This window comes from Chiloscyllium plagiosum, unplaced genomic scaffold (genome assembly GCF_037043375.1).
Source record: "Chiloscyllium plagiosum isolate Xiang-an unplaced genomic scaffold, Cpla_swu_hap1 HiC_scaffold_33, whole genome shotgun sequence".
Taxonomy (NCBI): Eukaryota; Metazoa; Chordata; class Chondrichthyes; order Orectolobiformes; family Hemiscylliidae; genus Chiloscyllium; species Chiloscyllium plagiosum.
In genome coordinates this window covers 14,664,594-14,679,816 of record NW_028270171.1, presented here as the reverse complement: position 1 = coordinate 14,679,816, position 15,223 = coordinate 14,664,594, and the positions used below count along the sequence as shown (strand labels likewise).

The 15,223-nt window shown below is 45.1% G+C and overlaps 1 protein-coding gene across 3 annotated transcripts in view; it reads left to right on the top strand.

The window, feature by feature from the left end:
* Positions 1-4,224, top strand: part of LOC122541977 (BAR/IMD domain-containing adapter protein 2-like 2) — a 73,240-nt gene extending 69,016 nt beyond the window's left edge. For all 3 annotated transcript variants that reach the window (XM_087978298.1, XM_043679272.2, XM_087978299.1), the window contains one exon: positions 43-4,224. In XM_087978298.1, coding sequence (XP_087834424.1) covers positions 43-118 — 76 coding nt within the window. In that variant the 3' untranslated portion in view covers positions 119-4,224. The remainder of the gene's footprint in view (positions 1-42) is intronic.
* Positions 4,225-15,223: the final 10,999 nt, after the last annotated feature.

Below are 15,223 nucleotides of genomic sequence, written 5' to 3'. Positions count from 1 at the left end.
AGAATGGGAGTGGTTGCTAATTAATTGTGTCTTTATTCACAGGGGAACCAATCCATTTGCCACTGTCAAGCTGCGGCCTACTGTTACCAACGACCGTTCGAGACCCTTCGTGCGATAAAAGTGAACAGTGTGGACATCTTGAAAAATCAAAACAAATTGCACTTTAAACTGCTGGGGGAGAGCATAATCAGTAACTGTTCATTTGTTTTCAAACCTTTTTAGGAACTTCAGATGCCAGAGGCAAACACAAATATCTTGATTTCCACCGAAAAGCCATTCAATAAGAAATGTTTTAATGTTTCAGGAATTTTAATGAGTAACACACTGGTCACAGTAAACAGACAGTGAATGAGTCCACTGTCTTCTTCAGTGAGTCTTGATTCATTGAAGTCAAAACGTGGGGTGATGGAAAAGCACAGCTGGTCAGGCAGCATCCGAGGAGCAGGAGAGTCGACGTTTTGGGCATGAGCTCTTCATCAGGAATGTGAAGCTCCCGACTGTGAAGGTTCCTCATTCCCGAAGGGCTCATGCTCGAAACGTTGTTGACTCTCCTGCTCCTCGGATGCTACCTGACCGGCTGTGCTTTTCCAGCGCCACACTTTTTGACTCTGATCTCCAGCCATCTGCAGTCCTCACTTTCTCCGAGTTGATTCATTGAACACAAGCGATGTGTTAATTATCAAGCACTGGGTTTTCAGTGGTGAGGGACTGGATTTATGATGAGATTTAACTCAATTCAGTGGGCAGTGTGGAAGCATTGCTCTTTCTAACTGGAGTGAGGATAAAAGAAATTGTAAGAACGTAAGACATAGGGAATGGGAGCAGATGTAGGCCATTTGGCCCTTCAAGCCTGCTTCAGAACATATTTCTTAAATCAACCAATTTGGAAATGGCCAACACATCCTAAGGTGGGTCCTAAACCTGGGCTCTCTGCAGTACAAGTACATCATTTCTGATATCAAAGCACAGTTGGATGGGAATCTAGATGGTTGTGATCAGCCCTCAGTATGCCTGGAGTTCCTTCTGCCAATATTGCAACCAGCCTCTCTTTATACACTCACCAGGCAAAGCATTTGACGTGAGGGGTGAAGCTGCTTTGGGAAGGTTGTAAGGCTGTGGTCTCTGGTTGTGGTCTTGGCTCCACTTTCCTGTTAGCTTTCCCTCCCTCCATCCCCCCCCCCCCCCCCGCCACCTCCCATGAGTCTATGACTCCCTTGACAATCAGAAAACGATTTCACTCAGCCATAAATAAATATTTAAGGGTCAGGCTTCTGTCACCTTCTGCACTCTTTGCATCTCTATCTTAGAAAGGGGGCATCTTACTCTTGAACTGTGTCCCCACTGTTTTAGGCTCCCCTGAAAGAGGAAACATCCTATGGGTGAAACAGTCTCAGTGGTTACTGAGCCAGGGACCTGGGTTTGATTCCATCCTTGGGCGACTGTCTGTTGTGGCGTTGGAACGTTGTGTCCTCATTTCCTCCCAAAGGCCAGTGCAGGCACGATGGGCAGAAAGGCCTCATTCTGGGCTGTGTGAAGAGTAAGGAGGGGATTGGAAAAAATGGGATGGGCCAGAGCAGAGTGGAAGCGTGTGTTCCACACAGTCCAGCTACAAAAGCAGGCTTGGATGATTTTCCTTCTCATTGATGAGACATTGATGGTGAATGACTTGCTAAGAATCAGTGCTTGCCCGAGAGTGGGAAGGCCGATCGGAAAGGAAGGACAGAGAAACTTGGGCCTGATTCTTTTGTATCCACAGAGGCCTACTGCCTCATCCAGGCTGAGAAAAAGTCCGTTTATATCCCGCTCTGTTTTGTGATTTTCGAGCTGAGAGGGGGCCGGAATGCTGTAGAAAATGCTGGAATGTCTCAGATCTTATAGCATGGTGAAGCAGGCTAGGAGGGCCAAATGGCTTACTCCCGCTGCCAAGCCTTACATTCTCATAACATTTTTCTATCCTCACTGTAATCAGGAGCGACATAGCAATCTGAAAAGGGGGATAGAAACATAGCTGACATTACTGGTCAGCATGGACCCTTCTCTGTCAGGTGCTTCACCTAGTGAGTTTATGATGAGGGGCGTGTTGGAATATTGGTCAAAGCTTCTGGGAGCTCGACATATAATGTGGGCGGATCACAACTCCCATCCAACTGCTGTTTGATATCAGAGGTGGTGTACCTGTACCTCAGTGAGTCTGTCTTCAAGGAAGACGATGCAACTTCAAGACCCACCTCGGGATATGATGACCGTGTGATGGTCTAAATTGGTTGAGTTAACAAACTAAATTTGAGCGTATCAACACCATTCCAGAAGAGTTGCATAGCAGTTGGGTTGAAGACACTAACTCTATATGACTTTTAAACCTAAATGCAAGATTGCAATTACATTGCAATTTTGTAATCCACAATTATAACAAGGACATGCTAGACCAGGCTTATTATTGTCCAAACTGCAAGTTATAGATTTAGACTTAGGTTTTGTTGTCACGTGGACTCAAGTATGGAGTACAAGAGTACAATGCAAAGTGTATCATGTCACCACATATGACGCCATCTTAGATACAAAGTACCTAGATACAAAATCTCAGGTACAGAAATAGGAAAGTAAAAAAATAAGTTATAAAGTTCAGCATTACAAGTCTTCTTAGCATGAAAATAGAAAAATAAAGAAATAAAGTTAAGGGATGGTTAGAAGAGATGGTAATCCTGTTGAATGCATGTGCACAAATGGACAATGGAGGTCATTTCTCATGGCATGCTATTTGTCTCCTGTATTTGGGAACACTCACTCCTTTTTGGTAGATTCCTAGGAAGCACCTGTAATTATTGGTACACTGGGTAAACTGTACTCTCCAAACATTGACACTTGTTTTTCTGGAAGCTCTGTGGAGATTGGCTAAGAAAACTCTTGCCAGTATTGACACGCTGACTGAAAGAGAAATAATCAAGTACAATAAAAGTTTAATAAATGTTCAGTATATATATATATATATATATTTATGTAAGGCGGCGCGGTGACACAGTGGTTAGCACTGCTGCCTCACTGCGTCAGATACCCGGGTTCAATTCCCGCCTCAGGCAACTGTCTGTGTGGAGTTTACACATTCTCCCCGTGTCTGCGTGAGTTTCCACCGGGTGCTCCGGTTTCCTCCCACAATCCAAACATGTGCAGGTTAGGTGAGTTGGCCATGCTAAATTGCCTGTATTGTTAGGTGAAGGGGTAAATGTAGGGGAATGGGTCTGGGTGGGTTGCTCTTCAGAGGGTCGGTGTGGACTTGTTGGGCCGAAGGGCCTGTTTCCACACTGTCAGTAATCTAACCTAAAAAAATTCAGTAGGTTAGCATTTGGGGCAAGTCACAGAGATTAGGAAAATGGATGAACTAATCCAGCGTATTAAGGTTGCTTGGGGTCAGATATGTTAGCAGTACAAGCGTGGCACAACCAGAGTAGAGAGGGTTATAACAAATGGTCATGTCCCAGAGGTACGAAAGATTCCTGCAGGGCAGAGGAAGGATAGCACTCCAGTCTGAATGATGCCCAAAGTAAATGCTTCCTTTATCTTGAATGGAAGCCTACATGTGCCACCTTAGACATTGTACTGGGGCAACAACCAGGTAAGATATTCCAGTCAGTAGTGGTTAGATGTCCTGTCAAAACAAGATTAAAGACACAGCAATTTGCCGCCTATTTACTTCCCGGTTTTAATTTACTATTCAAACATTGGAGCTGAGTGGAATTGGGTGGCTCAGCGGTTAGCACTGCTGCCTCACAGCACCAGGGACCCAGGTTTGATTCCAGCCTCGGGTGACTGCCTGTGTGGAGTTTGTGCATTCTCCCCGTGTCTGCGTGGGTTTCCTCCCACAACCTAAAGATGTGCAGGTCAGGTGGATTGGCCATGGGAAATGGCCCAAAGTGTTCAGGGATGCACGGGTCAGGTGGATTAGCCATGCGGGTTGGGTCTCGGTGGGGGTCTCTTTGGAGGGTTGGAGCAGACTTCATGGACAGAATGGCCTCTTTTCATTGTAAGAATTCTATGATTGAATAGAATCACGTCTACTTTAGGTGATTGATACATTCTGATAATGTAACACCATGTAAAAAGTTGCATGAAAATTAGTGTTGTGTAACAGCTCGGGGAGATGGATTTTTCCCACGGGAAGAGTATATCTCCCTTGTGTCTGTATTAATAAATATTGGTGAAGCTTCCAAATGTTTCTCTGTTTTTCAATGGGTGGAGGTGACTAAAGAGAGAACCTCCCATCAACAGAACCTCTGCATATTGCTCAAGGTTATGGGAGTATCAATCTTCTCCTGTCTAACTCCACAAACATTGACACATTTCCAGAGAAAGTGTAGTCGTAGTTCCAAAGGGGAAATTGACTATAGTGTGTAAAACAGCAGCATCTTTCCTGTCACTCAGACTGTAGCTCCCTTACCTTGGTGTTGTAAGGTTTTGGGTTCAAATCCCACATTCGGATTTCAGAACAAGACTTGCCAGACTGTTTTTCAGGGAGTGCTGCACCAGGGTCCCAGGTTCGATTCCTGCCTCAGGTGACTGACTGTGTGGAGTTTGTACATTCTCCCCGTGTCTGTGTGGGTTGCCTCCGGGTGCTCCAGTTTCCTCCCACAGTCCAAAGATGTGCAGGTCAGGGTGGATTGGCCATGGGGTTGGGTCTGGTCCTTCAGATACAGACCTTATTCCGTAGGGCTTTTCTGTCTGCTTGATGAAACAAGTCCTACAATGGTGATTTTAAAAAAACCCGTATTTATTGTTCATCCCTAATTGCCCAGAGGATAGTTAAAGGTCAACCTGGAGTCCTGTTTAGGCCAGACCAGGTAAGGACAGCGGTTACCTTCTCCAGAAGGGCAGTAGTGAACCAGATCAGATCAATAGAGTCATAGAGTCATACAGCATGGAAACAGACCATTCGGTCCGACCAGATCCTGCTGGTCGTAATCCCAAACTACATGAGCCCCACCTCCTGTGTTTATATTAATCCCACCTGCATATCCCTTTAACATTTCTTATTCATGTACTTATCCAAATGTTTTTAAAACATCATAACTGTATCCACATTCACCACTTCCTCTGGAAGTACATTTGGTACAGGAACTACTCTCTGTGTAAAAAGAAATCGCCCCTCCTGTCTTTTTTAAATATCTCTCCTTTCACCTTAAAAATATTCCCCCTACTTTTGAACCCCCCCTCCCCCATCCATGGGTGTCATTCACCTTATCTATGCACCTCATGATTTCATAAACCTTAATATGATCCTATGCTCCTTTGAAAAATGTCCCTATCTCAAACTTTCCAATCCCAGCAACATTCTGGTAAATCTTTTCTGAACCCTCTCCAGCTTAATAATATCCTTCCTATAGCAGAGCGACCAGAACTGGACACAGTACTCGAGAAGAGGTCTCACCAATGTCCTGTACAATCAGAACATGACGTCCCAACTCCTATATTCAAAGGTGTGAGCAATGAAGACAAGTGTGTTAAATGCCTTCTTAACTCCCCTGTCTACCTGTGACACAGTTTCAAAGAATTATGTACCTGAACCCCTCGGTCCTTGTGTTCTGCAACACTACCCAGAGCCCTACTATTAATTATATAAGTCCTGTCCATGTTTAGTTTACCGAAATGTATTACCTCACATTTATCCAATTAACCTCCATCTGCCACTCCTCAGCCCATTGGCCCAATTGATCAAGACCTCTTTGTAATCTTAGATAACCTTCTTCACTGTCCATTATAACACTACTACATAGTGTTAAAATCGCTACAGTGTGGAAACAGGCTCTTCGGCTCAAGAAGTCCACATCAACCCTCTGAAGAGTAACCCACCCAGATCCATTCCCCCTACCCTATTATTCTGCATTTTACCCCTGACTAGTGCACCTAACCTACACAACCCTGAACACTATGGGCAATTTAGCATGGCCAATTCACCCTAACCTGTACATTTTGGACTGTGGGAGGAAACACCTGGAGGAACCCCACGCAGACACGGGGAGAATGTGCAAACTGCACACAGACAGTTGCCTGGGGATGGAATTGAACCTGGGTTCTTGGCGCTGTGAGGCAGCAGTGCTAACCACTGAGCCACCGTGCCGCCCGTATTCCAGATTTGTATTGGGTTTGAATGCCACCATCTGCCCTGGTTGGAGCCCAGATCCCCAAGGACATTACTTGTGAGTCTGGATGACTAGTTCAGTCATAATACTACTGGGCCTTCACTTCCCCCTTCCTAATCCCTTCAGAAGAAGAGCAATATAGTTATTCTCTGCTGTCTCTCCTGATGGTAGGGTGGCCCTGGCTGATGTCTGGGACAGGGGCAGAAGGAGCCATGAGTTTGAATCCCAGCACCAGTGCATCTGGTGGAATTCAAACCTGAAGTGGGAAACTAGTCTTGATGGTAGGGGCCAGGCAAACAGTTAACAATCAACGCAGAAGCGATTCATTAAAGTCATTTTTTGGAAAGGGAATCTGTGTCTGTCCTACGTGAGACTCCAAAGTCACAACAATTTGTCCGATATTTAACTGCCCCCTGGGATAGCCCTCCTGAGCCACCTGGTTGATGGGATAATTAGGATTGGACAACAAATGCAGACCCATAGCAATGAGGTTGACTCTTATCTGACGTCTGGGATGGAGCCAGCAAGCCACCTGGTTGGAGGGGTAATTAGGGATGGGCAACAATTCCAGGCCTGCGGATTTGTGGTTGACCCTTAAATGCCCTCTGAGATGGGCTTCAGTTGTCAGGCAATTCAGGAATGGGCAATGAACGCTGGTCTTGCCAGCGATGCCCATGTCTCATAAAGGATAAACCAATTGTCGACTTGCTCCGAGCGACCCCGGGGTGACTTGACTAGCTAAGGCCAGAAGTGCAATTCAAGTCCTCTCCTGATGGAGGCTGCAAGGTGCAAGACGTTAGGTGGCTAAGGGGTCAGAGCCTTCTCCAGTTTCACGGCTCCTGTGGATTCTTTTGGATTGGTTCAGATCCAGGTCAGACCGAGTTACTGATGGCTCCAGTTTCATGTTGGGAAACAACTTTCTTCTTTCATCTCTGGGACCCAGGTTCAAAAGCAGTTCAGACAGATTAAATGGAGAGTCCTTAGCAACCAGCTTTGATACCAGCTCCAGATGGACATGAGTTTCAACATAAAAGCCTTTCTGTACTGGGCAGCCCAGCCAAGGAGAGACATTGGGTTGGAGACATTCAGTGTTACAGTATGGGATTTAATGTCAAGGCAGCTTAGAATTCTCTCTGCTCTTTTGCGACTGATTGAGTAGACAATAGGCATGAAGTGGATAGTGCCCTGACATAGGGCCCTACAGGCAAGACTAGCTGTGGTACAGTACTAGAGTATTGGGGTGTTCAGGGATTAGAAGTTATGTTGAGGTTGTGCAGTTGCACAGGACATTGGTGAGACCTCTTGTGATGTAGCCAGTTCTGGTTGCCCTGTCATAGGAAGGTCATTATTGAAGTGGAGAGGGTTCAGAAGACATTGACCAGGATATTGCTGGGAATGGAGGGATTGAGTTATAAGGAGAGTCTGGATAGGCTGGGAATTCTTCAATGGAGAATAAGTGGTTGAGGGGTGAGCTTTACAGAGGTTTATAAAATCCTGAGGGGTATAGATAAGGTGAATGGCAATTCTCTTTTCCTTAGGATGGGGGATTTCAAGTCTAGGGGGCATATTTTTAAGGTGAGAGGAGAAAGATTTAAAAAAAAGACATAGGGGGCAATTTTCTTTATACAGAGTATGGTTTCCAGAGGAAGCGATGTATGTGGGTGGAGTTACAATGTTTGAAAGACATTTGGATAAGTACACAAATAGGACATTTTGGAGGGATAGGGGCCAAGTGCTGGCAGGTGGGACTAGTTTAGTTTGGGATTATGGGTTGGCATGGACTGGTTGGACTGAAGGATCTGTTTCCGTACTGGATGACACTATGACTCTAGAGAGCTGGAACTCAATAACTAAAGGAGATTTTTGTCATATATCATTGGTTTGAGGGACCAAGTGGCTTCCTTCTCTACCATAATGACTCTATGATGTTGGAAAGGAAACATTCAGATGTTTAGGAATAATATCAAAGCAATGCTGATGGATGTTGGTTAGCTCAGTTGGCTGGAGAGCTGGTTTGCAATGTAGGGTGATGCGAAAAGCGTGGGTTGGATTCCTGAACTAGCTGATGCCACCATTAAAGTGCTACCTTCTCAAGCTTGCCCTTTGCCTGAGGTGTGGTGATCCTCAGGTTAAACCTCCCACCAGTCATCTCTCTCTCTCTAATGGAGAAGCAACCCTCCAGGGTTATCGTGTCTTAACCTTGACGATGCAGGGTATTTTGTCAAGGGGACACAGAAGTGCCTCCCTGTTCTCTGCTATATGATTGAGCTATCCAGTTTGTCTCATTGCCCTATCCCTTTCTCCATAGCCATGTAATGTTATCTCCCTCCTGTGCACATTCAATTTCCTTTTAAAATTGACAAGGATGTAAGAACTAGGAGCAGGGATAGACCATTCAGACTCTCGAGCCGGCTCCACCATTCAATACGATCATTTCTGAACTTACCTTGGTCTTAACTCCACTTTCCTGCCCGCTCCCATAACCCTTTAACCCATTACTGATTTGAAATCTCCTCCTTGGATTTACTCAATATCCCAGCATTCACCATGCTCTCTGGGGGAGTGAATTCCATAGATTCACCATCTTTTGGGAGAAATAATTCCTCCTCATCTCTGTTTTAAATCTACTGCCTATTATCCTAAAACTATGACTTCTCCTTCTACATTGCCCCACACAAGGAACATCCTCTCTGCTCTTCGAAACTCTAGTGAGCACAGGCCTAAATGCCACAATCTCTCCTCATAAGACAAGCTTTTGTCTTTGGAATTAATCGAGTGAACCTTCTCTGAGCTACCTCCAATTCAATGCTGTTTCTCTTTCCATCAACTTCAGAGGCAATGAGTGTCAAGTTGTGAGCATTCTCAGAGTCAAATAGTTCCTCCTCACATCCCTCCCGGCATCCCATACCCACAACCTTAAATCTGTGTTCCCTAGTTCTTGTCAACACCAGCTCACAGGAAGAGCTTTTCTTGGTCTATCAGATCATAATCATACACCCCTCTATCACATTTCCCCCTCCAGTACCTTTTCTCTAGATATCCCCCCCACCACACCTTTTTTTTTAGTTCTGGCTTGTAATTTTGGTCATTTGCAAAAGTAATTACTGATGTTGGTGCCTGAATGCCCTGAGTATCTGGACTCGGATTTCACCAGTTTCCTCATTTCCCCTCCCCCCAGCCTGTCTCAGTCAAATCCATCAAATTCAGCACCGCCTTCCTAACCTGCAATCTTCTTCCCGACCTCTCCGCCCCCACCCCAGTCTGACCTATCACCCTCACCTTGACCTCTTTCCACCTATCACATTTCCGACGCCCCTCCCCCAAGTCCCTCCTCCCTATCTTTTATCTTGGCCTGCTGGACCAACTTCCCTCATTCCTGAAGAAGGGCTAATGCCCGAAACGTCGATTCTCCTGTTCCCTAGATGCTGCCTGACCTGCTGCGCTTTTCCAGCAACACATTTCCATCTCTGATCTCCAGCATCTGCAGACCTCACTTTCTCCTGAGTATCTGGAGGATGGTTTGGATTGTCGTTGAGAGAGATGGTGGGAGTGCTGCCTCAGAACATTGGTGAGGTTAGGCCTTGCAACCTTGACGTGATGGTTGAACAAGGCAACTCGGGAAAGACAAAGTCTGCCACAGGTGCCACACAGGAAGTTGGCCAATACCTCTGGGAGGATTTTCTCCAGCAGGGTGGGTACCTGCTTTGAGGTTTCCCAAAGCACATGTTGGCAGGGTGGCAGAATGCCAGGCTCAGCTGCTGGTGGCTATTTGCTTTGATCATCAGTTAGAGTTTCCCACCTGTCAAGAGTGTTAGTGGGCATCTTCTTTCGCCCTTTTGGTGTCATCCTCGTATCAGAGGATCATATTGAGTGCCCGGCCAGTCTCTTGGCATGGCATGGAGTAAATCCTTGGGGATGAAGCCAGGTCCTATCTTGGGCACATCCCCGGATACCTGTGATAGATTAGATTCTCTACAGTGTAAAAACAGGCCCTTCAGTCCACACCGACTCTCCAAAGAGTAACCCACCCAGACCCATTTCCCACTGACTAATGCACCTAACACTATGGGCAATTTACCATGGCCAATTCACCTAACCTGCACATCATTGGACTGTGGAAGGAATGGGAGCACGCAGACAAGGGGAGAATGTGCAAACTCCACACAGACAGTCTCCCAAGGCTGGAGTCAAACCCGGGTCCCTGGTGCTGTGAGGCAGCAGTGCTAACCACTGAGCCACCGTGCCACGTCAAATAGAGATAGGATGAACAGTTTCCCATGGACATCACTCTCCTCTCTATCTTCAGGGAACGTTTTTTAATTCCCACTGAGCCAAACTTGTGTGGAACCTAACCTGACACTAGCCACCAGGTCACCAGGTGTAGAGAATTGATTTGATTTATTTTTTTTGATGTAAGCTTATCTGTCATAAGTGCTGGAGTACGGTGAAAAGTTTATAATGTCACCAACACGTGAAGGTACCGAGGTACAAAACATATGGACAAGTCGCAACATCGAGAAACAAAATTCAAAGTTTTGTTCATCGTATAAGGAGAAATAAAAGAGATGAAGTTAAAAGTTAACATTACAGTCCTTCATGGTATTGAGTGAAAAAAATAAAACAATGAAGGTCAAAGTTCTACAATCTTTCTTAAGTGTGCTCCCTGTCAGGGCTCAGCCTCCCCAGCTTCAGCCTGCTCTCCGGGAAACCTCGGGCTCCCTGCTCCCAACTCCTCAGATGCTGGAGAAGCTTCATCATCGACACATCAGACTCGCTCTAATCACATTGGACTCAGGACCACAGCCACTTCCCTGCTTCAGACCCCCCAGCCAACTCCACTCCAAACCCCCAGACGACCCTGCTCGGACCCCCAGGCGATACTGCTCCGGACCCCCAGCTGCTGCCATGCCTCCAGCTCCCCCTCTCTCCAGTACTCCAGAAGAGCAGTACAAAATGACGAGATGGAGTGAGAAGTGGCATTAATAATGCGACATGTTGTAACGCGATCAGCTGTTGAATCCATAGAAACATAGAAACTCGGCCCATTGAGCCTGCTGTGCCATTCGATACCATCACGGCTGATCCTCCACCTTCCTGCTTTGTCTTATTACCCATTGCTGCCTTTACATGTTTTAAAAACATTCCTTGGATATATTCAGTGACTTGGCCTCCACAATGTTATGTGATGGAGAATTACACAGATTCACTACTCTCTGAGTGAAGAAATGTTTCCTCATATCAGCCCTAAATGTATAACCTGAAACTTTGTCATTCATTTATCGATCGCCATCCCACGCCCCAAGATCCAAACTGGGGGAAAAACAGATACAAAGAACTGCAGATGCTATACACAATCAGGAATTGCTGGAGAAACTCAGCAGGCGTGGCAGCATCTATGTTTCGGGTCCAGTGACCCTTCTTCAGAACTGAGGTTCTGATTATATTTCCAAACTGTTACACTGAAGATTTCGATCTACAGGAGGGTCCCTCGGTCAAAAGAACACTCGTAATTCGGTCTGGTTCGGCAAGATTTCACACTTCATTATCACAGCCGTGCTCAGGTTGTCCAGCAACAGGGACGTTAAACACTTTTGTGTCCCATGGAGAAACTGCACAAATGGCTTAAAACAAACTCAATTTTTATATGATTCTTAAGGAATAATGCAGCCTTAACTACAGAGCAAATCCAATAAAATGTAATAAAATGACATTATAGACATAAGGTACCTTCACGTGTTGGTGACATTATTTCCTAGGAACTAACTTTGTTTTACACGGGGCGGCACAGTGGCACAGTGGTTAGCACTGCTGCCTCACAGTGCCAGAGACCCAGGTTCAATTCCCGCCTCAGGCCACTGTCTGTGTGGAGTTTGCGCATTCTCCCCGTGTCTGCGTGGGTTTCCTCTGGGTGCTCTGGTTTCCTCCCACAGTCCAAATTCAGGTGGATTGGCCATGTTAAATTGCCCGTAGTGTTAGGTGCAGGGGTATATGTAGGAGAATGGGTCTGGGTGGGTGCGCTTCGGCGGGTCAGTGTGGACTTGGTGGGCCAAAGGGCCTGTTTCCACACTGTAAGTAATCTAATCTACACATCTTATCTCTTGCCACCTGTGTCTCCAAGGTTAGATAGGATGGTGAGTAATGTCCTATCTAGCTTAGTTCCATACTGTGAAGAAAGCATTGTCTGCTAATCTTTGGTTTAGTTAGTTCAGGAATGCAGCTTTTAGCAACATTAAAAGCCATTTTAAACAGAATTGTCCATTTGCAGCCTAGAAGCCATTTTGTAATGTTACTTTATGTTACTTGCATCAAGAAGCCATTCTGTTGTTAGTAAATGATTGCTCCTGACAACAGCCTAAATCCAGATTTTAGATCCTCAGTACACTCTCTGATAAATCTTGGATTCACTCCCATAGGTCTCAAATGAGATTTCATTAATGTTAAAAGTATGGATACCTGGAAAGTAACGAATGTAAAGTTGAGGCTGTTACGGGTAATATGTCATTCAGCTCAATTGTGATAACTTGAGAAAAAAAAGACTATAATTATATTATCCTTGAAAGTGGAGTCCCAGTTATATAGGAGAGTGACAAAGGCATCTGTATGTTTGCCTTTACTGGTCAGTACGTTGAGTATAGGAGTTGGGAGGCTGTACAGGACATTGGTTTGAAATGTTGCATTAAATTTTGGTCTCCCTGTTATATGAAAGATGTTGTTAAACTTAAAATGGTTTAGAAAAGATCTACAGGGATGTTGCCAGTGTTGGAGGGTTTGAGCTATAGGGAGAGGCTGAATAGGCTGGGGCTGTTTTCCCTGGAGCATCGGAGGCTGAGCGGTGACCTTGTAGAGGTTTATAAAATCACGCGGGGCATGGATAGGGTGAACAGCAAAGGTCTTTTTTCCCAGGGTAGGGATGTCCAAAATGAGAGGGCATAGGGATAGGAAAAGATTTAAAAGGGACCTAAGGGGCAATTTTTTCACACAGAGGATGGTGCGTGTATGGAATGAACTGCCAGAGGAAGTGCTGGAGACTGGTACAATGACAACATTTAAAAGTATCTGGATGGCTGTATGAATAAGAAGGGTTTAGAGGGATATGGGCCAAATGCTGGCAAATGGGACTAGATTAATTTAAGATATTTGGTCAGCATTGGTGGAGTTGGACTGAAGGATCTATTTCCATACTGTACAATATCTATCACTTTTTGTAGAATCAAGAATGTGAGATAATGCAAAATATCCTCAATAAAAATGTCATTTCAATTTTTATTATAACTTAGCTGTTCATTTAACAATCTTACAATAGAAATTGGATAAATCTATTCCAGAGAGCTTTTAGGGAATATAATGACCCTAGAATCCCTACAGTGCAGAAGCAGTCCATTCAGCCCATTGAGTCCATACCGACCCTCCAAAGTGGATCCCACTCTATGGGAGGAAACCTATGCAGACACAGGGGGAAACGTGCAAACCCTACACAAATAGTCAACCAAGGGTGGAATTGAACCCAGGTCTCTGAGGCAGCCGTGCTAACCACTGAACCAGATACCTCCCCACCTTCCTGCAGAGTGAATCTTACAATAAAGTACGGAGTTGAGTTCATGTATCTTTGTGTGGTAGGATGCAGAGGCATTATTACTGGTGAGATGTGCTTTAGTCTAGTCTGTGTCACGTTTCGGTGCTCCACACAAATGGTTTAACCAAACAAAGAAAGACACGTGTTAAGGTCAGGATTGAATCCACTGCCTAACTATTGGTTAAACTGAGCTTTTTGGTCTTTAATGCTGTAAGGGATACAGTGCTAAGGCAGTGATACCACCAGACAACTATGAACAAGGCTTGTGGGAAAAGGGTTCATAATCCATGTCCTGATATAGCAACTGCTCCATCCAGGATTGTAAGAAAGTACAAAGAATTGTGAACATCACCCAGTCCAACATTCCTTCCATATACACTTCCCACTGCCTCAGGAAGGCAGCCAGCATCATCAGAGACCCATCCCACCCCGGTTATAATCTCTTCCAATCTCTGCTATCAGGCAGAAGTTACAGAGGCTTAAACACACAAACTAACAGGTTCAAGAACAGCTTCTTCCCCACTGTTATTAGACTGTTGAATGGAGCGCTCAAATTTTAAACTTAATGTTGATCTCGCTCTCTGTGCACCTTCTCTGCAGCTGTAACATTGCATTCCTCACTCTATTCTATACACTTTGCATGTAGAACAAAACTTTTCACTGTACCTCAGCACATATGACAACAATAAATCAAATCAAATCAAACCACAATCAAAAACCAGCACTGACAATATTGAGGTGCCTGGCTAAAAGGGTAGTATCTGAGGTTTGAATTGGCATTTAAAAAAAACTATCATTATTTGTTGTGAAAATCATTTGGTCCGCTAATTCCTTTTCAGAAGGAAATTGAATGGCTCTTACCCGGTCTGGCCTATATGTGACTCCAGACCTACAGCAATATGCTTAATGCTCAACTGCACTCTGGGCAACAGATTCTGCTCTTGCCAATGATGCCCACCTCCAATGAGAAAGGACTTTTACAAACGAAGTGATGCGAGCAAGTGTTTTTTTAATAAATGAACCTGTTCAGAGATGTTCTGACATACCTCTGGAGCAGGTGGGGCTTGAACCCAGGCCTCCTGGCTCAGAGACTGGGACAGTGCCACAAGAACCCCTCTTAGCCTGGCACTTCAATATCGTCGGGGCTGGTTTCTGAGTGTGAGGATGTCTCAATGACCTCATAACAGCTTGGAACTTCACCGAGTGGTTTAAATCATGCTGGCAGTTGGCTGTGCTGTGAAAGTATGTGGAAAAGATCTGAAATCGCTCAAAGGTATGTCTGTAATCGCTGTATGAATCTTGACGTATCGCTCAATGGGATGGCAATTGGGAGGATAATCACTCCGAGACTCACATCTTATTTGTTCTTCCTCCCATGTCGATTTCTATTCTGTGAATCGACTCTGACCTTCCTCCTGTGGTCGTGTGATAAATCATCATTGCAAACAAAAACTACTCCATGAAAGTGCTCTGAAAGCAGCTCGAAATAGAAGCTTAAAATGAGAGGTAGCACTTCTGC